Here is a 27,879-nt window from a genome sequence, read left to right on the forward strand (position 1 = left end):
AAAAAAAGAAAAATGAGGTGCCATTGCTCATATTGATCAGCTGTAAACACAAACAACACTGCTTTGATTCCAGTAAGGGTTTGGGACTTAGGCCCCCGCACACAGTGACTGTGAGCACAGACATTAAACCAGCCTTGTGTGTACTAATCACATAGCCACATGCCCCAAAGTGGTAACAATTTGTATCAGTTTAGTAGTGGGTGATAATGGTGTGATATGCTTTACTGTGTCTGCAACTTAGAGACGGGGGCAAACTGGTGTAAAATATCTGAAGACTGTGAGCTGGGAAATTGTTTTGCTTTTCTGAAGGCTGTGTTCAAAGCAAATTCAGGCAGAGAGAGAATGAAATGGTTCTGAATATAATCATTGGCTAAGGATATCTGATTTCAAAATAATAACATCTGATTGCTCATTTTTTAGTGCAAAAGAAATGAAGTGAATTTTGATAGTGGAGAGAAATCATACTTCATGTGAAATTGTCGGAGCGTGTGGCAGAAGGTGGGGCCCAGCACTGCAGAGGCCCCCGCCAGGAGCCCATAGCAGCAGGCGGTGAGAGGCAGATTTCAGAGGGATGGGTGGGTGCCTCCTTCCCCGCCAGCTCTGGTCTTGCCCCCGCCCTGCCAGTAGTGGGTGGAGGAACAAGAGTGAGTCTGGGGTCCAGGGAAGGATCACTGCAATGAGCTGGGAGTCAGTGCAGAGAAGGGATCCAGCAGTGAATTTCACCTTCTCCCGATCTGGGGACCCCCGGCATCCACCAGCCGCAACTGGGGCAAAGGTCTACAACTCGGCCCCAGGCTCAGAGCCCTCTGGCCGAGGGTAGCCCCGTTCCGGGGGAGGCCACCTGGCCCTGTGGGCCGTCAGCGCCTGGTTTCCTGGGGCTCTTACCAGCCCAGTTGCCTCCGTCATGCGGCAGTGATGCTGAGTGGGATGTTAAAGCTACGCTGGACTTAGGGCAAAACTAAATTTCTCTGAGTACCTCCCCAGATGTGAAAAGGGTAGAAAATTCTACAGCGTCCCTTCGCTTCCACGTGTTGGGTGGCGCTTACTGTACATGCTCCCTAGGGACCTGGGCATGCGGCCTAAACAGACCCGCCCCAGGGCAGCGGCAAGAATGGCTTGGTCGTCCTGCACGATCCTACCTGGCAAAGCTGGGACCTGACAAGGTTTTCCTTATCCTGGGCAGTGCCTCCCCGCTTCTCTGCCAATCCAGAGCAAGAGCCTGGGGAGCACATTTCTCTGATGCTCTGGTGGTGGGATCTGTGCTGGGGGAGCGGGGGGGAGCTGGGGTGTGTGACGGGGCCACACGTGCCGGGAGGAGTTGGGATGGTAACTCCCGGCTCCCCAGGGCACTGACCCAGGGTCCCCTTTGGGATGAAAGAAACCACCTTACTTAATGTACCCAACCCAAAAGAGCACCAAAACACTAAAATTCTGACAATAGACAGTTATATGTATATATATATATTTTCATTTTCAATTATAAATCCTCAGTTTTCCATACTAAGGCTTAAGTTTTAGTCACCTAGTTGAAAAGTCATTCATAAACATGAGAACAGAAATAACACGAAGACCTCTTACAAATAAAGGTTCGCTGCAGATGGCATCCACCCCTCGTGGGTGCGCAGCACGAGCTGCTCCGACTCCTTCCGGTGAACAACAGATTTAGACGCCGCAAGCTGGGCATTAGCAGGAGTTTTCAGCCTGGATGCCGGCTCCTCCTGATTTAAAATTGGAGATGCCACCCAGTCGTCTCTATCAGGAATTTATCACATCGTCCGGAGCGATTATTCCAATGACCAACATTTATTTACATCCCACCTTGTTCCCAGAAGAATCAGGGTAGCCAGCTTCTGTCCCTTTCTCTTTTACCTGTAACAAGACACTAGAATCAAATGCTGAGAAGGAGTCTGTCTGTCCAGTCAGGTCAAAGCGCCACACGACAGGCGGAAGCCGAGCTCAGATTCTGATGAGATCACAAAGCTACGACGGCTTCCTGCACCCTGGGGGAAGCCTGCTGTTACGTTACTTAACAGAGAAGACACTAAACTGAAATTAGGTATTTAGATAGACAGATAGATAGATAGATAGATAGATAGATAGATAGATAGATAGATAGATAGATAGATAGATAGATAGTTAAATAGGTAATATTTTTTGCACTGCTGACAAGTATTCAAAACTCAAGAGCAGGTGTTCGGTCGTTGAGAACACCTCAGTGCCCTCCTCGCACGACTGACAAGCTTTCAAAATCTTTTTAAAGCCATAGCACATGGCTGACGTTAGTGGTGCATGGACACCATCACAGAGGTTTAGTTAGAATGTCAAGGTTTAGCCGTTGTCTCTACCTCTCAAGGCACAGGACAAGTTCCAAGCCGGTCCACTCAAGTGTGAGAAGCCAGCATCCAGAACCACCAGGGGACAAGCTCACAGACAGGAGCCGCACACCAGAGCAGGAAGGGGCGATCCTTCGGGGTGGCCATGGCTCCGCACGCAGCTCTCCCACACCCTGGGGTGGGACAGGACCGTCTCCTGTCCTGAGCCGCGTGGCCTGTTAAGCAGAGAGCACACCTCCTGCCGTGCCTGACTTGGCGGTTTAGCGACCTCCTACCCGGGCACGAGGGAGAAGGCCCCAGATGCTTCCACGAAGACCTGCCGGGAAGACGGTGATGACGACAGAAGGGCAAGGTGAGGAGTCGGTAGCCCTTGATGAAAGCAGAGAAATGACATCCTTCACGGACACGTAGCCTGTGCCTGCGCCTGTGTGGCCTAAGAGCATCTGAGAAAATGGACTCACCCCCTTCTTCCCTCAGTTTCCCCCGAGGCGTGTATCAAGGGCCTTCTGTGTAACACATGCCCACCATGAAACTTCATCAGAAAGGAAAGAATCCAGTTAATTTTCCTGCCTTTTTTTTTTTGCTTGGAATTCAATTTGTATCGACTGGCAGTCCATTACATTCTTTTGGTAGGAAAAGATATTGCACTTCTACAAATGCATCCGAGTGTAATTAAGTGAAAGCTAACGGGTAGGTGGATTTCTCTCTAAAAGGCAAACTTCCTAAAGGCCTTGTCAGCAGGGGAGCCTCCCACCTCCACCTTTGCTGCGCGACCTCCCACCACGTGGGAGGCGTCACAGGCCGGAGCCGGGCGCTCAGGACCTCAGCGTGCAGATGGGCACTACCACGACGAGGACGACGGTGCAGGCGGCCGCGGCGACCAGGGCCGCGATCTTGCAGACCTTGGCCCGTCTGAACTCGGCCTCTTTACGCTTCAGTAACGAGTCGTAGCCGGGAGTATAAATATCTTCCATCCAATATTCTAAGTTGTTTGGGTTTAAAGATTCTTGCGTCTAAAAGTGAAGAGAAGATGTTACAAGTGTGGTGAGGACTTGAAACCAGGTCAGATCCAGCCTGGGCACTGCCCCTCCTGAAGCGCCCAGGAGAGAGGCTGCCTGAGACGGGCTGCACCGCGCAGACACAGCTGCCCCTCCACGGCCACCGGCTCACGCCCATCTTCACACAGGGAGACCCATGGGCCTTCCATCTGTGAGAAGCGCAAGTGGGCCGAGACCAACGACACCAAGTGTCAGGGCCTCAGCCAAGGGCAGGGCCCACGGCGGGGAAGCAGGCAGCCCGCGGACAGATATTCCCCAGCAGTCCCAAGAACAGCGCTGTTTACATCAAGGCCGCCGCGTGGCTCTGATGCAGGTCCCCGGTCCTCAGAAAAGCTTCTGCTGAAAAATCAAAGGCACGTCCCGGATAAGCAGTTCAAACAAAACACAGAATATTTCAATTTCAAACATTGTCTGGCACGGATCAAAGTCAGGGTCTACGGACCTGGGGCAGGCACAGTGTCCCCAGAGGGAGGGCGACACAGATACTCCAGTCCCTGTCTCCCTGAGGTTAACGGTCTGTCTGCAGAACAAGGGTCCTATTTACCCTGGATCGTCCATGCACCCCGTTCCCCACGGAGGGCTGAAATCCATTTCCATGAAGAAAGCAGGTTCTCATTTATGGCAAGGATTTAATAATGTGTCACAAAAACAACAACACTCGGAAATTCCAAGTGAGGTCACGGAACCTGAAACACAGTAGCCGTTCCGAAGATTCTCCTTGGTTTGTTTAATGCTCATAAACTTGGGCGCAGTAAAACTCACACACACACACACACACACACACACACACACACACACACACGGGATCACAGAACAAATCCAGTGGGAAGCCTCTGCCATACCAGGTTATCAGATTCTGACGATTCCCACCCGCCCCAGTCGTCCCCACCCATCCTTCCAGGTGGGCTCTGCTCTCTTACAGCTGCTCTGCGCCCCCCTGTATCGTCCCCAGAAGGGGGGTGCACCGTGGGCCAGGGGCCCAGTGAGTGTCAGCTGCCCAGCCCCCTCCCTGAGTGTGGGTCCCGCTGGGTTTCAGGAGCAGCTCCCTTCCCCCCACCTTCAGACCCTGGGCGGCAGTGGCCTGTCACCCTGAAGCCTGCGCGCCACCGTGAGCAGTCCCCCACCATTGACGAGGCCCTGCTTCCTGCCAGACACTGACAGGCCTCGCGCCCCGAAGACCCCTGGCTGCCCTGTGGTTCTCACTGCCCGTGGCCATCCTGGCCAGCAGTTGGCAGACTGCAAAGAGCCAAGCTTTTACATCATTAACTGTGGCAAAAATCAAAGAATAATCTTTCATGATAGGTAGCAATTGTATGAAATTCAAATCTCAGTGTCTAAAAATAATATGTTCTGAGAACAGAGCCACGTGCCATTCACAAGTGCTTGGAGCCACCGTGGAGCAGCCGGCAGACTCGGCAGGGTGACAGGCCCTAGGTGCGCACGGCCTGAGGCCGGTCCTGTCCGGCCTGCACAGCACAGGGTTGCCCTTCCTGCTCCAGCGTGTGCTGTACAACTTTGCATCCTGGGAAGAGTGAACTCAGGGGCCGCCAACATTCTCTGGACACCCTTCCTCACCAAGCAACATATCCAAAGGCTGCTGCTACCTGAGGGGATGGCATGATGACCTGGGACACCCACGGTGAGAAGCGGGGCGTCCTGAGCTCGGGCATGGAGAGGCCCTTCAGGTGCGGGGCCCCCCCCACCTTGTGGTGCAGGGGGCTGCCTGTGCCCTGCCTGCAGGAGCCACTCCCTGCTGCCGGAGCTCTGCCCATGGGGGCTCTCAGCCCCGCATGACATCACGGACACTCTACAGGGAACAGGTGGGGCCACAGGGCACAGTGTGCCAGGAGTGCACCTGCGGCAACAGGCCCACACGGGCCGTTTCAGGAGAGGGGGCCCAGCTGCGCCCCCAGCCCCGCTCCTGAGGAGAGGCCCCAGCCACGAAGGCCAAACAGCCCCATCCCCCATCCTCCCAAGGCTGGCCCAGGAGGTGAGGTGCATGGACAAACACAGACTGTCTTGTTCCTCTGGCTCAGACAGAGGAGGTGGCTTCTCACAGGTCTGCATGCATCCCGGGCTGGGATTCAGCCTGCACTGTGCACTATTTTAATTAGCTTTCCACTAACTGAGAGCTGGGAAGACAGCAGGGCAGGGAGGCAGCACCGAGGCTCCCGGGGACTCCGGCCAGCTCCCTGGCCTGCCAGACACCACGAACGAAGACGGGGGCCTGCCCGGGCCGAGTGGGCCCCCCCGTTACCGGCGGATTCACATCCGGACACCAGGGAGCCCAGAGAAGGCCGTCCAGGGTGCTGACGCTGCCCTAAGATGGCGCCTGGGTTTCTGCAGAGACAAAGACAGAGTGCAGTGCCCGTCGGCCATGGGCGAGCCCCCCTGCCTGTCCGCGTGGCAGCAGACCCCCCGCGGGGCTGGGGAGCCCGTCCCTCGGAGTGCGGGCGGCTGGACACACCCTCCTGGGCATTCTCAAGTGTGTCACCTAAAGATCTCTGATGGGAAGGTCTCCTTTTATTTCATTCTTTATAAATATGTGTTTATGTTTATAAACATTGGCACCCCAAAATCGCACATATCTGGAGAGGCAAAGAAATCTCCCAGCCTCCTTCCTCCAGGCCTCAAAGAGATGTTTCTCCATCTATGACTCATTCAGCTCATCTGACCTTCCAAGGTCACCCCGCGACGCTGAGGAAACCGTGACTTTCCCACCTGCAGGCCTTTCCCAGCTCGCCTGCCACTCGCGTACCAGAGCCGCCAGCAGGGCGCTGGCAGGAGAGGCGGGGCCACGAGGGCCACGGGCATGCAGGGCACACAGCGCCGACATGCAGGAGGGAGAGGCGCGAGCAGAGGCTGCCACCGCCACCCGCAGTCCCGGGATCCGGCAGCGCTGCCCTCCCCACAGCAGTCACTCAGGGGCCGACATCAGCAAACGCCGCCGCCGTCATTCTGCGGACGGGAAGCTCCATTGGTCAGCACAAAGCAAGTGGTGGAGAGGCGACAGCGGAGGGAGAACACGAGCCTCCGGGGCCCGGTTAGAAGTTAGACTTGGCAGACGGGTGGGGGGTGCAGGGTGCCGAGTTCCCGGGGCCTCGCATTCCTCATCTGCAAACCGGGGACGGTCACAGCGATCGCTGCCCTGCGGGCCAGTGGGCCTGCACAGGGATGCCGTCAAAGCACAGAGCAGCGCGGGCTGACCTCCCTCACCTGTGTGGACTCCGCGGGCCCTCTCCGTGCCCACACACCGCCGGGCCCGTCAAGCATTTACTTCCACCCCACGATGACCCTGAAGGCCGGACAGAAGTGCCATCTCCCAGATGAGGGAAGTGGAGCTCCAGCCACACGGCACAGGAGCCTGTGCTTCCCCTGCCGCCCTCTTTGCTGCAGAGCAAGGCCATCCCTGGGGGCCTTGCCGTGCTGGCCCCACGGCCTCTCTCCACCTGCCCTGTGAGCAGCGAGGCATCCTGGGACCGTGGCCTCGCGGCCCACAATGCTCAGACCACAGGTGGGGACAGGTGCTTCCGCACCTGCAGAGACACACGCAGACACCCCATGAGCAGAATCAGGCCGGCTGCCCACCTGGATGAGTGTGACCAGAACCCAGCCCGGCCTGCAGGGAATGGAGCACACACCCTCCAGCCACAGGCGCGCCGACAGAGCTCCCGGCGCTCTTACCTGGAGCTGCTCCGTATGGAACATAATCCATAGCGTGGCTCCACAAACATGCTTATCCCACGTGCTACACATGGAAGGAGAAATCGGCTTGAATTTCAGTGAGCGGTTTGCCTGCGTCTTGTGAGCGACCAGGAGGCTCTGCATGTGGTCCGAAGCCTGAGACCCGGTGGCTGAGGTGAATGAGTCAACCCAGCGTTCCCACTGCTCAATGTCAACAAACGAGGAAGGCAGCAATGCCCTGCAGAGCATCTCTGCTCCACGGTTCATCACAGTGCAGAATTCCGAGGTGGGGCCCCAGGGGTGTGTGCAGCACGATCTCAGCCATCCACCACCCGTTCCGCCCCCGCCAGGCTGAGGCTGGGCCCCCAACGGGGCAGCGAGATGCTCACCTGCAGGTCCAGGGCCGTCAGCTTGCCCTTGTCCCCCGCGTTTCGTGCGTACTCCTCGACGGTCCAGGAGGGCTGGCCCCGCTTCACCTCGGCCAGCTCGGTCAGCCGCATGTCCGTGTACAGGGGACTGCTCTTCACGTGGGCCTTGAGGGAGGCGGGGTTGGGCTGCGGGCTGAACACCTGCTCCACCAGGAAGCTGTCTTTGCACTGCCTGGGCAGCCGGTGTTGAGGGGGGATGTCGTATGGCCTGTCCACCTGCAGGGAGCCCAGAGAAGACCAGGAAAGAGGCTTGGTGCCCTCGGACTTAGCTCAGCTGGGCAGCCACCGACTTTATACCCCTAGGCCCAGAGACACACAGGTGGCAAGATGCAGTTATCTGTTTGCAAACCAGTAGACGGGATCCCTGGGGGGTGGGGAGGGCCATCCTGGCGGGGAGCCGGCGGTGACAGTACCAGTGTGAGCTGGCCTTTCTGTGCCAGGAGACTGTGAGCTAAGCCGCACACCTGCTCTGCCGTCCCTAACCCTCCTGGTGCGGGTACGGAAACAGCCAGGAGAGACCCAGTAACCTACCACAGGGCGCACGGCTGCTGAGGGCGGAAGGGACTCAAACCCGTCATCCAGCTTCAGGGAATTTCTGCTGAGCCCCGCACACCACTGCCTGGCTTTCTTCCACCAAGTTGTACCTGGTGTGGAGGAGGCGGGGTGCCCTCCCTGGAGGAGCCCACAGGCAGCACTGAGGCCGGGCTGCTCCCCGGAAGGAGGGAGCCACGCCAGAAAGGACGTGCCGGGGGTCTCTGTGGTGCCCGCACAGCTTCCAGGGGAGGGGACAGGCTGGACCCCAGTGCGGAGCTGGGAGTGAGCCCTGGGAGAGCCGGGGTCTCCTGACGCCCCCTGTGTCTGACTCCAGGCCCCCAGATTGCCAGGCAGGAGGCACTCCCCACCCGCCACGACAGGTTGGCATCCTGCTGAACTGTAACTACCGTCCGTCCCCAGTGGCCTGAGTTCCCTGAAGGCAGGAACTGTCGCGCTTGCCTGTGAATCGCCGACCCTGCCGGGTCCTGCCGCTAGGCAGAAGGCTGCCCCCCACCTGTCAGAGGGATGGATGCAAGGGGCATGGGGTCACACGGCGGAGGGAGCTGTGTGTGAGCAACATAAAGGGGTCAGGAGGGTGGGCCGAGCGCAGGTGACCCATGAGAGGAGAGAGTTCGGGTGTCATGGGTGGGATCATGGGTGAGCGTGTGCTAATCATCTATTGACCTTTCACTGAGAAAGCTGAGAGTCAGAGAAGGGGCTCCGGGCATGCGGCGCGTGCACCCAAGGGACCCCTGAGCTGGTGCACTTCAGAGGCATGCCCTCGTTCTCGTTGCCCATGTCCTGCTGTCCCAGAAGGGGCAGGCTGTCCTTGGGGACGCCCGCCTGCTCCGCCACGTCCCGCACCGCCTATCCAGTACCTAGGGGGCTCTCTCACGGGGGCGACGCTGCAGCCCGCATCTGCTAGCTGCCTGGCAGCCTGGCGGGCCCCCCCAGCCCCCACCCGTGCTGGACCCTCTCCTCTAGCGGAAAGCCCTCCAAATCTGGGACGGCCTCTCTCTCGGTGAGGGTAGCGCTCAGGGCACGGGGCTGTGCCAGACACTCGGGCGTACTGCAGACACTGTCCTCAGGCGGCGCCCAACCCCACGCGCTTGAACTTGAATTACCTCTTTCGGTTTCCGATGCCAGTCCTTGCTGTCTCCCGGGCCCCTGTCTTTGACCTCCTCCTCGCAGAGGCCCCCGCGGCTGGTGTAGGTGATGGTGCGCCAGTCCCGGGGCGAGTTGGAGATGCTGGCAATCTTGGACTCCGTGGCGCTGTTCTCCTCCGTCAGGGACCTGGAGGACGGTCTGGGGAAGAGGCTTCTCTTCAAGGCCTTGACGCGAAGGCTCTCGCTGTTGCTGCCGCTGGCATCAGAGCAGCACCACTCGCTGGTGCTCTCTGGCTTGGGCCTGCGTGAGCTGCCATGTGCCCGGAACACCCGGGGAGAGGCGCTGTCATCAGACATGGCCTCACTCGTCAAGGAGTTCATGTCGATGGGCACCCGTGCCTTCTCAGGCTGCTGCATCTTCTGATCCAGTCTATTCAGTTTGCCCAGGACCTGGGAGATCTCCTCGCGGACCCCTGACAAGGACTCCAGCTTCCGTTCTATCTCGCCGATCCTGAGCACCAGTTTGCACACACTGGTCTTCAGCTCCTCTTCTGAGTGGTGGCCACATTCTGGCCGGCTGCCCTTTTCTCCCTTGCCGCTAGGGAGCCCGCTGGCGATCTTGGTCAGGCTGTGCTCCGGGGAGCTGTCACAGTCCGACTTGTGAAGCTGAGACAAGGACCCTGTGCTGTTGTAGCAGGATGACTGCACCACCCCCGTCGAGCCACTGAGACTCATGTCGTCAAGAAAGCGGAAAATGTCACTGATGTCATCGCTGACAATTTCGGAGTCATCATCTGACTGCTTCAGGACGTGGCTGTCGCTGTACCTGCCCTGCCCCGAGGCACACAAGTCTTTGCACTTCTGGGGCTCCAGCGCATGCTGCTCGGTCTGGGTGCCCACGCTGCTGGTGTCTGAGCTGAGCTGCCCACCAGTGCAGCCGGTGCTCTTGTCTTTAAACTTCTTGACTGGCTCGTGCTTCTCGAGGTCAACAGGGGACGAGATCTCTTTAGACTTGAGCCCGTTTGGTTTTGCCGTGTAGCCAATGGGGAGGATGGGCTGTTGATCCTTTGGTGCTAGGTAAGTGGGGTGCCGGTCTGGGGCTGGGAAACTGGGGCTCCGGCTGTGGGAACTTGGATAGTGTAGCTTCTCCTCAGAGGGATTTCTGTTGAAAAAGGACCGTTCGAAGTCAGGGACTTCTTCAGTGTTCAGACTCCAGCTTTTGGCTGGCCAGGGGGTCTGCTTGCTTGGCCTGCCTGGACAGCGCCTGGCTTCCTGGGTCCCCATCACTGGAGTGGGTCCAAAATAGGTAGAGGCTTGAAGGTCGTCCAAGCTTTCGTGCTTTGCCCGCCTTTTGTCAGGAACCGGGGAATACGCAGCATGCAGGTACTGGCTGTTGTAGGGCATCTCAAAGCTGTGATTGAAGAAGGGTGCTTTGTGGGGTTCCTTTGGGGTCTGGGGTTCCCCACATTCAGCCTTGTTAGCAGGGCCAACTAAACCGGGGGACACCGCCATCAGACTGTGAAAATCCTCTTTGAAGATGTTCCTTTTCTGGACACAGGACTGGACCACGAACGGCCCCTCGCTGGAAATGAAGGTCTCCTTCATGCCCTGGCTGATGGGCAGGGAGTCCTGGTCGGAGATGGACTCGGTCTCGATGTTGGTGGGGAAGTAGGTTCTCTGCATCTCACAGGGCTGAGGGCTGGCCGCGGAGTAGGGGGCCAGGGCCTGCAGCCTGTCCAGGGAGGCCGCTCGGTGTGTCATCTCCTTGCTGACGCCCAACAGGAAGTTGGGCTCAGACGCAGGTACAAACTGCGGGCAGTCCTTGCAGTCCACCTTCTGGCACTTGGGCGACTGCCTGGTGGGGTAGCCCCGGCTAAAAGGCCGCCCGCCCGGCTCACAGTTCAGGGGCTCACACTCGACTGCGCCGCAGATCTCCATGTCTGAGCTGCACGATTCAAAGGGTGCCTCCTTCTGGCGCACCTCCTGCCGGCCCGCGGGTGGCTTCTCCTTGGCCACAGCCCCGCTCATTCGGATCAGGTTGAACATCGTTACAATGTCCGCTGCCACCATGATCTTCTTTGATTGCTGGTTACTCACAGAGCACTTCATCTTGTCTTTGAATAACGTGGCTGGAAAATTGGGATCGAGACAAGCCGTGTAGAAGAGCAGGCTTCTCAGTCTGGCAAGCTGTGACAGGTCAAAGCGGGCACACAGGGATTTGCACAGGTCCTGGTAGGAGACGGTATTTTGCTTGCTGTCCAGCTCCTCCAAGACCTTCACCAAGAAGACCGACGCTTCCTGGCTGGCCTCCATGATTTAGAATTTCCAAGGCTGACTACACTGAAGCGTTGAATCTGTTCTCCAGCAACAATATCAAAAAAGGGGTAGGGGGAGAGAATTATAAACACCAGTGCAGTTTTAAGTCTACTTTGTAATGAACCACATAAAGAAATACAAGGAAAAACTTTTTAGTATATTCAAAATGTATTAGGAGCTTTGTGACTCCCCTCCCAGGAATCTACCTTAAAGAAATTATCAAGGACAATGATTCATGTATGAAGATGTTCACTGTGATGGTATTTATAATAGTGAAAAAATGAAACATCTTAAATATCTAAATAGGGAAATGAGCAAATAGAACATGTTGTCATACACAGGGAGTCTTTAAAAACATTAAATCTGCATTAATGTACGTGCTCACAATGGAATAGTACATACCAATAAACAAGAATGAATTACCAGCACATGCAAAGATACAGATGAAGCTCAAATGTAGGAGCTTGAGTGAGGGAAGCCAGGGTCAAAGGCTACATGCTCCGTGATCCCAGTTCAGTGAACCATGACCCACAGCAGTGGTTTCCAGGGCTGGATGTGACGGGGGGATGGCCGCAGAGGGGCCAGAGGAATTTTCTGAGATGATGGAACTGTTCCTCATCCTGATTAGGGTGGTGGCTAGATGACTGCATGCATTTGTCAAAACTCACTGTATCCTAAATTGGATGAATTTTACCGCATGTAAATTATACCTTAATTTTAAAATTACACATTGAAGACTTTTTATGGCCAAAGAAACCCCAATACAATAGTGAGTGAAAAAAAATGAAAATAAATCTGTATATGTAATAACATCTTAGCTATATAAAATTATATATTCTCGGAAATGCAAGTGGAAGAAAATAATGTGCACCAAATTGTGAACCGCAGTTACGTTTGGATTGTAAACACTCATCTTCTTCTGAATTAGTGATCTTTGTTTCTCAATATTTTATCACGCAAATTTTCAAACACGCAGCAAACGTGAAAGAATTTTATAGCAAACACTTGGATAACTACCACGTGGCTTTCACCATTTTACTCTGTTATCACCTGCTTAACCATCCATCCCCCATCAAGCCATCTCTCTTTTTAAATATACTTCAAATAAACTACAGACATCTGAGCACTTCCCCAGCGTTTCATCATGCATATCATCAATCCCAGTTCAATCATTGTCTATAGATTTTCTTTCACTATAGATTTACACACAAAGAAGTGTGCAAATCTTAAGTGTGCATTTGCTAAAGTTTCAACAAATGTGTAGTAACTGAAGCCCCTATAAAAATCTAGAATGTTCCCATTGCCCCAGAAAGTTCCCTCATGCTCCTTCAACTACTGTTCTTATTTTTTTTGTATATAATTTTTATTTTTCTTTATAATTTCCCCTATTTTCTAAAATTCCTACAATGAACACATGTAATTTTGTGATCCAAACAATAACAAACCTCACTACGAACTGGACAGAAAAAGTTACCTTAACAAATCTTGGATGGGAAAATGAGAAACATCAAATCAAAAGTTTAACAAAATTTCATAAGAAAAAGTAAAGCTCCTCACCAATGAACATGAACCCAGATTCCTAGACGTACAAGAAAACAATGAATTACATGTTAGCTTCCCCAGTCACACCCGGCTCAGAAAAGGCATTTTGACAGTTGACTCACTGATTGTAAGGCTGGCTTGGTCCACACAGTCTGCTCCCTGCCCGGCCCAACTTTCCCTCTACTTTGCAGGCTCAAAAGCTATAACCCCAGTCCAAAAGATACTTGGAAAACTAAGGCCCAATGGCCCCCAAAGAGAATAAAACAAATGCAAGGGACCTGCTAAACCAGAGTCATGTTTTATCAGAAGTAGGATTGGCGGGTGTGTGACTGTCCGGGAGCCACACGAGCCCTCCATGCAAACGGGCCCAGGGACGTGAGTGGCTAAGACACCACGGAGTGTGCACGCGGCAAATGACCATCCTGAGAAACTCCACGGGGGGTTTCCACAGTCTGCCGGTGAGAGACAGAGAGGACAGAGCTGCAGGGGGCTCGGCCGCCAGGCAGATGTCTGGGCTCTGAAACCGAGTCGCAGGGTCCGTGTGAGTGCACACGTTCATGGTGTGGAGGCGCACCCCACTCCCGACAAGGAGGCTGAGGGTCAGAGGGCAGGAGACTGCCCGCCCAGAGAGATGGCCCAGCGCCGGTCAGGGCCAGGATCAGGCCCACAGCCCAGGCTGACTCCACGGCTCCACCTCATGCTGGGTGACGACAGGGAGCCTGCAGCCCTGCCACCTACATGTACTGGCTTTGCAGAAAGGGGCAGCTGCCTGGGGGGGAGGCAGGTGAGGAAACAAGGCCGGGTGGTGACTGCAAGCCACATGTGGGATCCGAGGCCAGGTCTGAGGCCGGCTCTTCCCAGTGACAGAGCAAGGGGGAGATGTCAGCCTGCGTCTCTGCAGACCAAGTGGCACTGCCGTGGATGTGTGGGCACAGACACACACCCACACACACACAGGGACACACGGACGTCTTCACACACCCTCACAGTCACACACACACACACACACACACACACACACACACACACACACAGACGTGCTCACACACCCTCACAGTCACACGGACACACAGACACGCTCACACACCCTCACACTCACACATGCATGCACACACAGGGACACACAGACACGCTCACACGCCCTCACACAGTCACATGTGCACACACACACAGGGACACAGACATGCTCACACACCTTCACACAGTCACACGCACACACACACACGCGCATGCACACAGACCCGTGCCCTTTCTCCCTGGGCCTCTCGGCTGCGCCCTCAGGGTGGAGCACCTCCAAGCTCCAGGCACAGCCCCGGGCCTGCTTCAAGGCCAAGGAGCCCACATGCTCCTCCCAGCTGGCATTTGGGAGGCTGGCCTCCAGCAAATCGCCTGCCAGCCACCAGCTTCTCATGAATCCCAGTGACTGCCTGGAGGAGGCAGCACCTGTGGCCAGGCTGCGCAGCATCTGCCCTGGGAAGGACCTGGGCACTGACAGGTGTGAGCCACGGTGCCCACTCACCCGTGAGTCACGGCTCCCCTGTGGGCAAGGAAGCCCACCTGAAAAGCCCAGGAGCAGCTGGGCATCTGGGAATCAGACCCATCAGGACCCACCAGGTCAGGACCGTCAGGCCCCCACCAGGACCCCGTGAAGACCGCATTGGGCGCCACCGACCACCCAGCTCACGTCTGCAGCCGGCAGCCGTCCCTGGGTCTCCTAATCGCCCACCCTGCATTTTCCTAGGGAGGGCCGAGCCCCCAGCGCCCGCACCCCCGGGACAGGCCTCCCTTCCAGGGCCTCGCTGGCCCCACCCCTCAGCTGTCCCTGCTCAGAGCGCAGCAGCCCCCACGGCACACGCTCTCCAGCGGTGGCCAGCATCTGACCCCCGGCCCCCTACCCCAGGCCAGTGCAGAGTCCCTGGGAGGGGGCAGGGTGCCAGGGCATAGGAGTGGCGCCCGGTCCTGTGCAGCTGGCCTCCAGACAGACAGAGGGAGGAGCCCAGAGAGGGGCCAGTGCTGAGGGAGGCCCTGGTGGCTGAAGGACCAGCCAGGGGTGCAGACCTGGGCTCGGACTCCAGGCCCGTTCCCACATCTGTAGCCACAGTGTCACTAACAAGGACGCAAACAGCGCCAACAAAGGCTGGAAGGCTGAAGAGGAGGAGGGGGCCTGGTGGCTGAGCCCTCCATGCAAATAAACTGCAGACATCTGAGCACTTCCCCAACGTTTCATCATGCATATCATCAATCCCAGTTCAATCACTGTCTATAGATTTTCTTTTCTGCAGGATGGGGAGGGGGAGCTGGGGAGCAGGGGGTGGAGGAGGCGGCTGTGAGACAGCGAGGGGCATCCGGAGGATCCTGCAGGCAGTGGGGGCTGAAGCATGACACGACGGGCCTGGAGGGGCTGGGCGTGCGGCCTCCACCATCACCCGCTGGCAGCATGCACGGGCTGGCAGCATGCACCCGCTCACCGTTCCTGCAGCACCCGTGTCTGCACAGCCGGGAGGACAGCGCCAGGCTCCCCGACCCAGGTCAGCTGTTCCCGCTGATGGCAGGCTGGGGCTTTGGAAAGGGCAGGAACCAAAAGCCCGCTTCTCCCCCAGGACCTCACAGCACCTTGTGCATTTCCCATGTCCTAGTCTGGGCATGACGAGCATCGTTGCTGTCCAACCTACAAGGCTAAAATGAACGTCCACCTTTTCATGACCTTATGAATTTTTAACTAACGTTGATCAAAACAGAGAAGAAGAACGATAGGATTTAGGCCTATAACTCACAAGACTGCTGCGTGAGTCTTGAGCAGAAGACGAGCTCTCTGAATTTTCCCACCAACTCCCTAAAAGGTTTCATATCCCCTTTTGCCAACAACCGCAACATCTGATAAGAAGGAATGATACAAACACTGAACTTGATTAGCAAAACTCCATCGTGAATTGTTCTTATTAAAGCTTCCCTGCATGCTGTAGTGTACTGACCTTTCAGCAGCCGAAATAATGTGCAGAGATGGAAGGTGGCCACGATGCTCTTCGCGCCCCTGAGCGGCGACTGCAAGGGGATTTCTCTGCGGTGTTGGTGCGATTCCTGCCCGTGTGGTGGTCCGCTTATCGCTGTGGATTGCTTTTTTCTCAGGATGGCGTTTGCTGCTGTGATTCAGGGAAACTATGGATTCAGTAAAGTCATAAAATGAAGGTATTGATTTGGGAATCTAAAATTTATGGTTGGGAAATTCTACATTCCCTTGTGCCACCTATAATAAAATGCCAGACTGAAGGGAGACTTTTCTCTCCCAGAGGCAGCTTTCCTCCACAAAATCTGCTGAGGAGGGTAGCAAGGAGCTGGGGAGGGGGCTGCACCTCTGCCAAGATACATCCCCACGGAGCTGAACCCTGTGCAAAGCCCTTGATTAAGAAGGCAAGACATTATGGAGCAATTTCCAGATCTGGCAAGAAAGCAAGCTTAGAAAACATGAAAAGCCTCCCATTATGAACACCTAGAAATGCTGAATAAAATGTTTTATTTTTCTTTAACATACCGCTCAGATTTCAAGAGAGCAAGGTAAACGTCCAGGTGCCAGAAACAGAGAGGACACAAAATCAGAGGTAAGCAGAAGAGCCGGTAACGTGGCCGCTCCAGGGAAGTTGGGGTACGAGGATCCTGCTAAGTCAAAACAGAAGAAGCCCCCCACAGGCTGCTGAGCAGGAACACAGACACCTGTGTAAAGCTGGGACCCCTGAGGAGCTATTCTGTGACTCTAAGTGAAAGTATGAAATAGAGAAAAGAATTCTGCTCATGAGCACAGGAAACAAGGTTGCTGTCAGCCTCTGCCTGGGCTCTAGCTTAAGTAGGGTGAAAAGCTGCCCCTGGAAGGCAAAAGAGCCGATGCCTTGACTACCTCAGAGACCCAATTTATGTTGCCACAGGACTCAAGGACCCTTGAACTAAGAAATTAACGTGATACTGTTTCCATGCTGGTGATATCCTCGGATACAAGCAAAAACCAGTGAAAAACGGCTCCAGATGATCAGTGGTGCCCCACAGAGAAAAAAAGCCAGGCCAACACTGAGGAATGCGCTTTAAAACCATAACACACAAGAGGCAATACTCAACAGTGAGTAAGAGTTAACAGACAAAACGATCAGTAATAGAATTCAAGAACTTCACAGAATGGAACAGCGGTCTTTAAAAAGTTATAAATTTAATGAGTGAAGATGTTTAAAATTTTGGAAATCCAAATAAAAGATGACATTGTGAAAGGAACATACAGATCTGGAAAAGAACCAATAATACTTCTGGAAATCAAAACTAGTCATTGAAATAAAAATCACAGGACAGAGCAAATAACATATAAGATGTAAGAGAGGAGAAAATCAGTGAACTGGAATATAGAACTAAAGGAATTTAGCAGCATTCGGCATAGAGAAATACAAAGATTTAAAAAATGTGAGATCAAGATTAAGAGACATAAAAGCACAGGAAAAGTTTTAACCTATGTCCACTAGGAATTCCAGGAAAGAAAAAAGAGGAAACGTCTGGGAAGCCTCCAGAATTAAAAATATGAATCTTCAAACTTAAAGAGCAACAAAAACCCCTAAGACATATAAAAATGAATTCACCCATAGGCACCAAAACACATCATATTGAAACTGAAGAATACCAGCAACAAAGAGAAAATGCAGAAGCAGTAGGGGTGGGAATGAATTACCTATTAAAGAGTAAAACCAAAAATAGAGTTTTCAAGAATAAAAATGGAGTCTAGGAAACATAGACATAAAGTCTTTAAAGTACTAAGGAGAAATCATTTATAGTTTATAGCTCCATTACCAGATAAACTATAATTCAGAAATAAAATAAAAAATAATTGCAGGCAAAGACAGTGTTCCAGTAACAGACCTCACTGAAAAAACCACTGAAGAAACTCCTTCAGACAGAAGGAAAGCAAACCCAGAGAAAAGGAAGTGTTGCACATGTACTGTATTCTAAGCACATATCAACTTTATAAAACCCTATTAATGACTAATTTTAGAAGTAAAATGGAAGCAGGAGAGCAATCAGAGTTAAAACTGTATAAGCATTATCCTTGTATTCTGCAGCAGAAGAAAGAGATGTTACATAAATGTGTATCAGCAAAAATGTATAGTAGAAAAAAATTTATGGATAAACAGGAACAGAACAGGAAGAAATTGTAGATTTCAATGCACAACTTCTGAGCCAGTGTAGGGAATAAATAAAAGTCCAATTAATAGAAGTTAGAAAAGCAGGGAAATGAAGCAATTTGTCGGGTAGGACAAGTAAAAATCAGGACTGAGATGACAGAAGTCTTTCCAAACGCACCAAATCACAACAAATGCATATGGGCTAAACTTGCCAGTTAAAAGCCTATGACTTTAAAATTGGAGTTTTAAATTCTTTAAAACTGCAGCCAAATGTACCTATAAGAGATCTTTAAAATTGGAGTTTCAAATTCTCTAAAATTGCAGCCAAATGTACCTATAACAGATATTCCTAAACATGTGGTTATAGACAGTTTTAAAATACAAGAATGGAATAAGATACATCAGTCTAAACCGAGTCAGGATGCAGCCGGCATTCATTACCGGCAGAATGGTGCTGACGAGACGGCTCTGATCCCAGCTCCCCCTCACTGGCCACGTGCCTTGAGCAAGTCATCAGCCTATGTCTCAGGCTCCTCAGCTATAAAGTGGGGATGATAATAGTATGCACCTCATGACTGTCACAAGCATTCGTATTTGGCAAACGGTAAGCAATTTGTCAGTATGGATAAACCTTGAGATAAACAAATCTGATCGCCCTCCGAGTCCATCCCTAGCTGTACACCCCAGGTTCACATTCCCGTGGGTTCACAAGGAGGCAAAACTGTTTATCAAACACTGTTTAATGGTAAAAGAGTAGCATGGGGGAAGAGATCAACTTGGGTTTATTCATATAATTGATATTATGCAGCAGCTAATATGAATGAACTTGTTTACAGTAAATTTAAGGATAAACTTAAAAATGCATGGAAAAAGAAAACATGTAAATGGAGCATATCACCGATGTACTTTGAAAAAAAAAAACATCGTTTAAGGATGTATAAACAAAAAGGAGAGCATAAAAGCACATAGGGGAGTGAAACCTCCATGCTTAGGGGTGCTGGTTTCTTCTGGAGAGTGAAGGGGAGAGAAGATGTGTTAGGCCAGCATCACAGGTGCCTTAACACTGGAGACACCCAGAGGGCCCTGGACCACCTCACTCTGCTTCCCAGCTAAGAGCCCTTGGCCAAGCAGCCCGCTCGCCAAGGGACCTGTCGGTTCCTGCTCGTCCCGAGAAGCAGCCAGTCCTGGAGTCCTCTGAGCAAACACCCACAGCCGCCACCCCAGGGCCAGGGGCCGCCGCACCCTCCTCCCCCACGCGGGGGGCTATGTGGTCAGTAAACCACAGGCCACTCCATCTGGCGGTGTCAGGTGTCAGCTGTTTGACCTCCCCTCCCTCACCAACCGGGTGAACAGCAGGTGACTAGGACAGAGGAACGGCAGGTAGCCCGTGAACCAGCACAGATTCTTTTCTTCAAAACAACAACAAAAAAACAAGCACCAAAGCAAAAATGATAAAAATTTCCACACCTACTTAATCTCAGTGGTACATGGATGTCTCAGGTTATTTTCTGTCATTCTCTGCATTTTAAAAACCACATTCTAATTAAAAGGTAAAGTAAAATTTAAAGACTAGAAAAGCAAGTTCCTACATGGACCTGTTAAAAATGGGGCCAAAAGAAAATGTTTGTAAATAAGGCTCTGGAAGGCGAGCAGCCGCTGAGGACACTGATGAGATAGTGCCCACCATTGCCTGTGCGTGGCTCTGGCTTTCTTGTGCTACTGCCTGCTACTAAAGAGTCATTTGCTTCCAGTTAATTAGGTAAGAGGTCTGGATAAGCATGGCAATGAACGTGGACAGCCAAATATTAAAACCCATTACAAAGCTCCTACATCGTAATTTCACAGATAAATCAGTGGAACAGAAAAGAAGGAGCAGACCCAAATGTAGATAAGGATTCGATAATGTATGATGAACACGGCATTTCAAGTCAATGAGGAAATATTGGATTATTCAGGAAAACATAAATATGTCAACAGTTAAGCATTATTGGAATAATTGGTTAACAACTTGGTAAAAAATTAAGTTAGCACTCACTCCTTGCCATATACAAAAATAAATTACAGATATAATGAAAAGAAGGAGATTTTAGTCCGGATTCAGATAATCTGAGGTTGTGTAAAGGTTGCCCATACCAGAGTCCAAAAGCCGAACTCGTGAAAAAAAGCACTGATTATTTACCTGGAGTAAATGAAAATGATTTACTTACTCTGTCAATAAATACCACAAAAATTGAAAAATCATAGGATGCAGAAACTTTTTTACACCTTACCTGAAGCTCTAAATATTAATAGGAAAGGACGAACAGCCCAAAAGAAAAGCAATTGGCACAGAAAAGAAATGTACATGATAAATAAAGCAAATTAAACCAGAAATTTGTTTGACTATCTTATAATTCACAGATCTAAAGAAAATAAAAATGGTATTTTCCCTGAGGCAGAGCAGAACTAAAACACTGTGGGCATTTTGCCATCCGGAACTGCCATGGGTAGGAGGGCTCTTCCTCTGCAGGCATGTGAAGGAGACGCCCCCCTGCACTGCTGAAGGAGCATAAATTCCTGTGACTGCTACAGAAGGGGATCAGCAATAAAACTTAAATCATGCATGTTTTTTAAATGAAATAAAGCCACACTCCTAAGTATTAACTAAAGGAAATGATCAGATACGTGTAAAAAAAGTACCACAAATACATTCTCTTCAGTGTCGCTTATAATAAGAAAAAAATCAGTATAACCTTTGTATCTAACAACTGGTTACATAAAATTGTAGCATCTCTATGAGGAAATACCATGCAGCCATTAATAAATCATATTGCAGAAATGTACTTATTGACATGCCTAATTTTTAATGACGTTCTGAAGTGAAGTATGCTACCAAATGGCATCTTGTAACATATAAAGTCTGTGTACACACCCCCTTTGTATACGGAAATACCAATAATCGCCCTGCAGTGCTTCCTTTGTCCTTTCCGTTTCAGGATTGTGTTAACTTTCTTGTTATTCTAAACATGTGATTTCCCAGTAAAGAATAAGGAGGAAAGGACTTGCAGGCAAACCCTAGCATCAGAAACTTGGAGAAGTAAACGATAATGTCTGATCTTTGGTTTCCTCGCCTAGGGAAGGAATATGTGAGTCCCTCCCTCTGGGATTATTACTAACAGGGTCAAATGAGACATCAGTTCATCCATTAAAAAAAATACTTTGTAACTGGTATATGCCAGGCTCTGTTTTAGCTAATGGAAACACAGCAGGATGTAAAGCAGACAAAAAAAAAAACTCTTATTGGTTTGTATTTTAGGGGAGACAGACAATAAGCAAAATGATCAAGGGAAATGGATAGTGTGAAGATGGTGGGAAGTGCTACGGAGACAGAGGCAGAAGTTAGAAAGTACTGGGTGGGTGGGTGGGAGTTGCGGTTTTAAATAAGATGTTCAGAGACGTCCTCTGGGGAAGATGACATTTGAGTGACGTCAGCACAGGTGTGGAGGAGCCACATGCCTGCCTACCTTCCTTCCGTGAGGAAAAAGGCAACCATCCCAAAGGGGACAGGAAGTGCAAAGGCCCTGAGGCAGGCGCGAGGTCCTCTGCACAACATACATGCAGAAAAGTGTCAGGTTATCAGCATGATCGCTCTGATACAACATTTACCTCAAAAATGATTATTTTATTGAAATGTCTCCAAAATTCACTATCTAATGCTCAGGTGTCGCTTGTGATTTGTTTTAGGGTGAAATGATAATACTGAGAGGTAGGAGATCCCTTAACATCCCCTCTCCCCACCCAAAATCATGCCTGAGTCGGCCTCCCTCCCAACTTTTGACCCCCAGGTCAGGACGTGGATGGATGGCAGAGGTCGGAATCCGGAGGCCCAGCCCGACAGCCTGAGAACCCTCTGGTTCATTCTCCACTGGGGGAGTTCTTCTCATCTGCTTCCACACCGTCTCAGAGACAGGCCACTCTTTGCATTTCAGCCATAAATCTATGCATTCTAGATCTGGTGTGCGACCTCCTAGGACAGGAGTGGCGATGTGTTTGGGGGATCCTCCCTGTGTTCTGGGGACCCTTGGCTGCAGGGGTTCCGTTGGGAGAAGGTAGAGCTTCAGGATTCAAGAAATCAGCCGAGGTGAGGATCTGATCAGATTGTCCCGGGCGTCCACCGTCCCCAGAAGCAGTCGGGGCTCTGTGCGCTCTGCTGCGCCCCACGCGGACCACCACTGAGCACCTCAGAGTCTGTGCTGTGTGTGCGTCCAGCTGTTGCTGAAAAAAAGGGCCCCAAACGGCCCAGATTTCCCATCCTAGAACTCCGGAGGTCAAAAGTCCAGGGGGTCTTACTGCACGAAGACCCAGCCGTCAGCAGGCTGCCTCCTGGCCCTTTCCAGCCACCTGCAGCCGCCTTCCTGACCCTCGGCCCCTTCCTCCACCCTCCAGGCCAGCAGCCACACCCCTGGCCCCCACCCCAGCGCCCACAGCCCCTCTCTCCTCCTCTCCCCCATTCTCAGGCTCCTGCTGTTCCACCAGGCCTGCCAAGTAGTCAGCGCAGTGCCCCTCACATCCTAAGGACGCAGGCACCTCTGGGGCTGTTGACCTGCTGACCCAGGGGCCGCTGGCAGCGGCCCGAAGCCCTGGCCACGCAGAGAAGGAAGGAAGCGCAGCCACTCCCCCTCCTCACACTCAGGGCAGACGAACCAGAGGCCCACCATCCACAGAAGGCAAGCGCTTTGCCCTGACTGAAGGCAAGGAGACCTGGTGTGCCCAGCCTACAGTGAGACCCCCTACTGACCAGCAGCTGAGGACGGGGCTGACTGGCCATCCTAGTGAGGACTCTCCTGTCCTGTAATCCTGCACTACATCCCGAAATCCCAGAAGGTCACGCTGTCACATCCCTGTCCCAGTCTCAGAGCTCTCGGGGCCTGACCCAGGCTGGCGGGCATGACACCCCGGGACAGGGAGCACTGCGTATCCATTGGCAACTGCTGTGTCCCCCACTGGTCCTGCCCTGCCCCCCAGGGACACGCGGAAGCCGGAGCCCCTTGTCCAGGGCAGCCCTTCCGCCGGGTTCGCTCCCCGCCGGCTGCAGCTCCCTGACCTTCCCTGGTGACAGAGGTGGGGCTGCAGGGTGTGCGCCCTGCCCCTGGAGGTGGGCTCAACCTCAGGCCTTCCCCTCCCTCAGGCGACTCCTAAGAGCCCTTGGAAAACGTGGGGGGGAAACAGGCTCAGGTCTCAGCCCAGGGCCGACGTGGCAGAGCCAGGCCGAAGCCTGGGAGCGTGCATTCAGGGAAAGGCCAAGAGGCTCTGGCGTGGCCGACGCTGCAGCTGCCTGGGACCTCCAGACGAGGCCCGGCGCTGGCGCCCCACGGGGCCTCTGTGCGTCGGTCCCGGCCAGCCCACGGGCCCCTCGAGCTGAGCTTCCTTGTACTGGAGCACGGACAACCCCCCACCCCCTGACCACTTGGACGCCGTCTCGGCTAAGGATCTTTTCCGTGGCCACACACACGGCCGACTCAGACGGAGGCGATGAGAGACTGAGCCACTAGGTGGTTTTCTTCCCGGAGGCAGCGGCAGCCAGGCCGCCCACCCCCACAGGGCTTCTGAATCAACCTTCCTCCCTTGACAGCATTTTCCAAACTGCCCAGCCACATCAGACTTGGAGCCAGACACCAGGACAGAATGGTGATGGCACCGTCTGTTCCTCCAGGGCACCCGTGCTGTGGGGGTGCCAACAGGCCCTCCGCCTGGTCCGACCCAGCGCAAGTGCGCTGATGCAAATGGGGACAGGCCCCAGCCAGTGACCCGCCCCCACCGCAGGCCCCACCACGCCCTGATGCCGAGCCCCTGGCCTGCACCCACACAGCTTCCCCTTTGCCCCATGGACATGTGCCCAGCCCTTGTCTCCCTGATGGGCTTCTCCCAGCTGCTCTCAGTCCCCCAGTGTCCAGGATGCTCTGAAGCCCTGGTGCACACAGGACTCCCCAAGCCCCATCAGCCTGCTGACCTTTCTTGTTTTAGCTGTTTGCTTGAGTCTCCTCAGGTACCAACCAAATGTGCATATTTAGCATCCTTAATAAAACATCCCTTTCTCAAAATCCCGATGTTTCATAGAGGCTGCAATGTGGCAGTCACTGCCCGTTAGCCACTGGGGGTCGAAACTGCTCGCCAGATCACCACGGGGGCAGCAGGACAAAGGGCACAGAGATAGAACACGCGCCGGGAAGACGCTCCAGGCAGAGGGGACATTGGGGCCTCCTTGACTGACAGCGTCTCCAAATCGCTCTTCTCACCAAGGCCACGCCAGTGGGAGAGGCTGTCAGGAAGCTCCTGCTGGCCGAGGGCATGGGATCACATTCAGAGCACCAGAAAAATCACACAGTAATGGGGCTCCAAGGGTGGCACTCAGTGAGGAGTGCGCAGGCAGGCAGTCCATTCAGCATGAGGTTATCTCACTTGGGTGAAGAAGGATGGACACAGGAGCACGTCACAGGAACGTGACACCGGCCGTTCAGCTTGTCCCACTCACTCCCCTCGCCTAACCTGAGGCTCACAAAGCAGCTTCTCTTTATTGTCTGGCTTCCACTGAGCATCCCTCCCTGGTCATGGAACACACAGTCAGATTCACCTTCTGCCCACTAAACTGAACCAGCATTTTATGGCTCGTACACCAGGCTGTTGGGTATTATAGGTGCTTCTCTGGAACACTGACCTGGGTACATTACCAAGTGAGTTCTCCAGCCAGCCTCATGCCTCACGGTGGTCATTACATCCAGGTCCTGGTCCCCGTGAGCGTGTCTCAGCAGCCACCGGCCTTCCTGGGTAACACGGCCACCCTGATGTGCTCTGATCCAATGCCAGCATCCAAGCTCCTCACATGGTGCATCTGTCAGGCTGAGCCGGGCTCAGCCCGGATTCCTGTGGCCTAGAACACCCCTGGTTTATTCCTCAGCTCCCACACGTCCGGTGTGAGGCAGCCAGGGCTCTGCGCCACACCATCCTCACCCTGCGACCCAGGCCGAGGGAGCAGCCCCCTTCCGGAGCGTCCACTGCCGTTGGAACAGAGGAAAGGGGAGAGCCAGGCGAGGCGTCTGCTAGCCACCACACTCATGTCCTAACCGGAGCAATCAGTTCCTAGTCAGCAACTCAGTTTAAAGGTTTCCTTTCAACGAGTCCAGACCTGCCTGTGCCAGGCAGTGTTCCAGGTACCGGGATACAGAAACGAACCCAAACCCCTGCCTCCCGAGATTCTCACCATAAGGAGCCGTCCGTCTGTCCCCGTTCCATCCAGAGAGCTTCTACTCCCTCGCTTCTCATCCACTCAGCAAGCATTTACTAAGACCCTTCTTACCTGCCAGACACTGCTAGGCTCAGGAGATTGGGTCTGAGAGTGTGAGGACCCTCCTGGAGCTCACGCTGTGACAAAGAGGCTCAGATGCAGGGGACAGGAGTGAGACACCTCATTCTCATACAGAAATCCCACGTGAAACCATACATGAACTATTAAGTAACCACAATATTTACTCCAAACACTCAAAGAGGAAATATGTCATATTCCAGAAATATTCTAGGAATATCCAAAGACTTCCAGTGATTCTCAAGCTGTTGGAGCTCCAGGCGGTGCTGTGGAACCCTCACTGGGAATGAGTGGGCGGCCACATGCTTCCTCCTGCTTTAATCTGTTGCACATACTTGAGATTTGATTTGAAGAGTGGGGCTGGGGGGGAGAAACTAGTGATCTAGCTGGAGGCTCTGCCATTCCATACGTGGGAAGTGAACATGCAGGACAGGCCACATGGTGAGTTAGAAGCACGCCTGAGGCTGGCCACCAGCCACCTCTGCACATCTCTGAAACCCATAGCCCTTTTCCCTTTTTCCCCCAATTTACTCCAAGTCTGCAGGTGAGCTCTGAAAACTAAGATCCAGCTGTCAGCAGAAAAGCTAAGCTTTGGCTTATAGCTACAGGCTTTAGCAGCATATTCAGAGAGGAATCTGGGACCTTTTCCCAGCCAGTTTGAGGACACACGTCACCACTTGGTTGGACAGAGAGCAGGGCCCATCTCTTCCTTCTCCTGGGCATCGAGTCCCTCCCAGCGGGCACCGAGCCATAGGTTCAACATTGGTCCTGCTTCCCATTTGTCCAGACCGGGAAAAGGGCTTATTTGGGAATCCTGGGCAAGAAAAGCCCAGACTGGTTCTGGGTGCTGTGGGTAGAGGCAGGACAGACATCCTAATCTCGGAGGAACGGGCATGTTTCTGAGGGAGCATCTGAGCTAATAAATGCAAATGATTTTAGAGCTGGAAACTCACATAAATGTTGCCTCCAGCATTGGCCAGGGAAACAGATATTACATACGTAAGACTCAGCAGCACGATCCACCACCGAAGAAGCCTCTGCCTGCCATACGGCACTTGGTCCCCAAACTCATCAGAAATGCAAATACACTGTTTGATCTACTCTTTCCCTGGCAAAGGACATTTATTTTCACATAGGTCCAGAACTCATCTCCCAGACACACACAAAAAAATCAGGCTTTATTTACCAGACATTTAAGGTTTTCCCTCCAGGCTCCAGAAACCTAAGAAATCTCTAAATTTGCCCTTTCAGCAGACCTGCCTCCTGCTCCTGCCCCGCCTTCCTCTTCTATGGAAGAAAGGGTCTGCTGGTCTCCCTGCAAGACCGGGGACCTCACTCCACCCCCCTTCGCTTACTTCCCCAGCGCTGGAGGCCCGTGCCGGGCTGTCACTGGGCCCTGATTTCCAAGACACCCCTGGCCCCAGCAGCCGGCTGGCTGTGACCTGCAGGGCAGCCTCCATGGAAGTCGGTGGCCTCAAAAAAGGGCAGGGAGGCGGGTAACTGGTCCCATAAGCCGCTGCCAGGCTCCTCCTGGGCTCTTCATGTCGTGCATACAAGGGCAGCAGAGCGCGGCAATGAAGCCCCGGCCCACAGCCTTGCGGGCAGCAGCCTGGACTGGCCACCTCCCAGTTAAACCGCCCCATCCTCCGGGGAGAGATGCGGATGCGCTGTTACGACAGACCTCTATTGTTCGTAGCAGAGACCCTGATTTTCGCCCCCCCTTAGACGGCAGCTACAACCCTGCTCCGAAACAATGCCGATGGCTCGCCGTTACAGTTCAGGTAGTCCAGCGCCCCCGGAGGCTCCGGCGCCCGCAAACGGCGGCCGGGTGGACGGGGGGACCCGAGGGGCGCTCGCTGCGGGAGCGCGGGGGGCAGGCGGGAGCTCGCGCCCCGCCAGCTCCTCCTGCAGGTGAAGTTGACCGTCCGTCCCCTTCGGGGATCTGCCGTCCCGCCCCAGGTCGGCGTGCCTGGAAGTCTCGGTCGAGAAGGGGTGCACTGGCCGGTCCTTCCGGCTTTGCCCAGCTTTGCACCTTACTTTGCGCCTCTGGTGTGTCAGGCTTTTTGCACACGCAGCTCGCCTATTTAACCCTCAAAATGCTGTTTTCCAGAGGCGAGTTTTCTGCCATGGAAACTCGCCCCGAGCTGCAGGGTCCTTTCCGTTGCTTCTCCCGGGACCCTGACCCCTCCGGCAGGTGTGGCCCGGGCAGCACCCCCTTTCCCGCACCGCCCCACCGCGCCCGACTCACCTCCGCCGCTCCTGCCCGCAGCGGCCCGCGCGGCCTCCGATGCCCGCCTCGCGGAGGATCCTCCGGGCAGGGCGGCTGCAGCTGCCCCGGGCGGGAGCCGCCCTCACCTGCGCGGCGCCCTGCGGGCTGCAGCCGGGGCCG

The 27,879-nt window shown here is 53.6% G+C and overlaps 1 protein-coding gene across 6 annotated transcripts; it reads right to left on the reverse strand.

Moving 5' to 3' along the window:
* On the reverse strand, positions 1-27,879 carry MINAR1 (membrane integral NOTCH2 associated receptor 1). 6 transcript variants are annotated; one of them, XR_005030887.2, is made up of 5 exons: positions 27,739-27,879; positions 9,162-11,502; positions 7,465-7,719; positions 7,076-7,139; positions 1-1,869 (listed from the first exon to the last, which is right to left on the reverse strand). XR_005030887.2 is itself a non-coding variant. In XM_036916091.2 (4 exons), exons 2-4 carry the CDS (start codon positions 11,454-11,456, stop codon positions 3,149-3,151), a joined length of 2,748 nt encoding a protein of 915 aa, XP_036771986.2. In that variant the 5' UTR covers positions 11,457-11,502; positions 27,739-27,879; the 3' UTR covers positions 1-3,148. The 6 variants fall into 6 exon arrangements, 4 of the variants coding, with proteins under 4 accessions (XP_036771986.2, XP_036771988.2, XP_057350827.1 ...); XR_005030886.2 differs by lacking the exon at positions 1-1,869 and adding an exon at positions 3,229-3,346 and having other exon boundaries at positions 27,739-27,878; XM_036916091.2 differs by lacking the exon at positions 7,076-7,139 and having other exon boundaries at positions 1-3,346.

The sequence above is a fragment of the Manis pentadactyla genome, chromosome 18, assembly GCF_030020395.1.
Source record: "Manis pentadactyla isolate mManPen7 chromosome 18, mManPen7.hap1, whole genome shotgun sequence".
In the NCBI taxonomy this organism is placed as follows: Eukaryota; Metazoa; Chordata; class Mammalia; order Pholidota; family Manidae; genus Manis; species Manis pentadactyla.

What these genes read in the sequence shown, in the direction of transcription:
- MINAR1 (XM_036916091.2), bottom strand. Translation starts at nt 11,456, where the DNA reads ATGGAGGCCAGCCAGGAAGCGTCGGTCTTCTTGGTGAAGGTCTTGGAG. An exon ending in GGCATCGGAAACCGAAAGAG is followed by an intron (nt 7,720 to 9,161) that starts GTAATTCAAGTT and finishes GGCTCCCTGCAG; the next exon opens with GTGGACAGGCCATACGACAT. An exon ending in TGACGGCCCTGGACCTGCAG is followed by an intron (nt 3,347 to 7,464) that starts GTGAGCATCTCG and finishes CTTCACTTTTAG; the next exon opens with ACGCAAGAATCTTTAAACCC.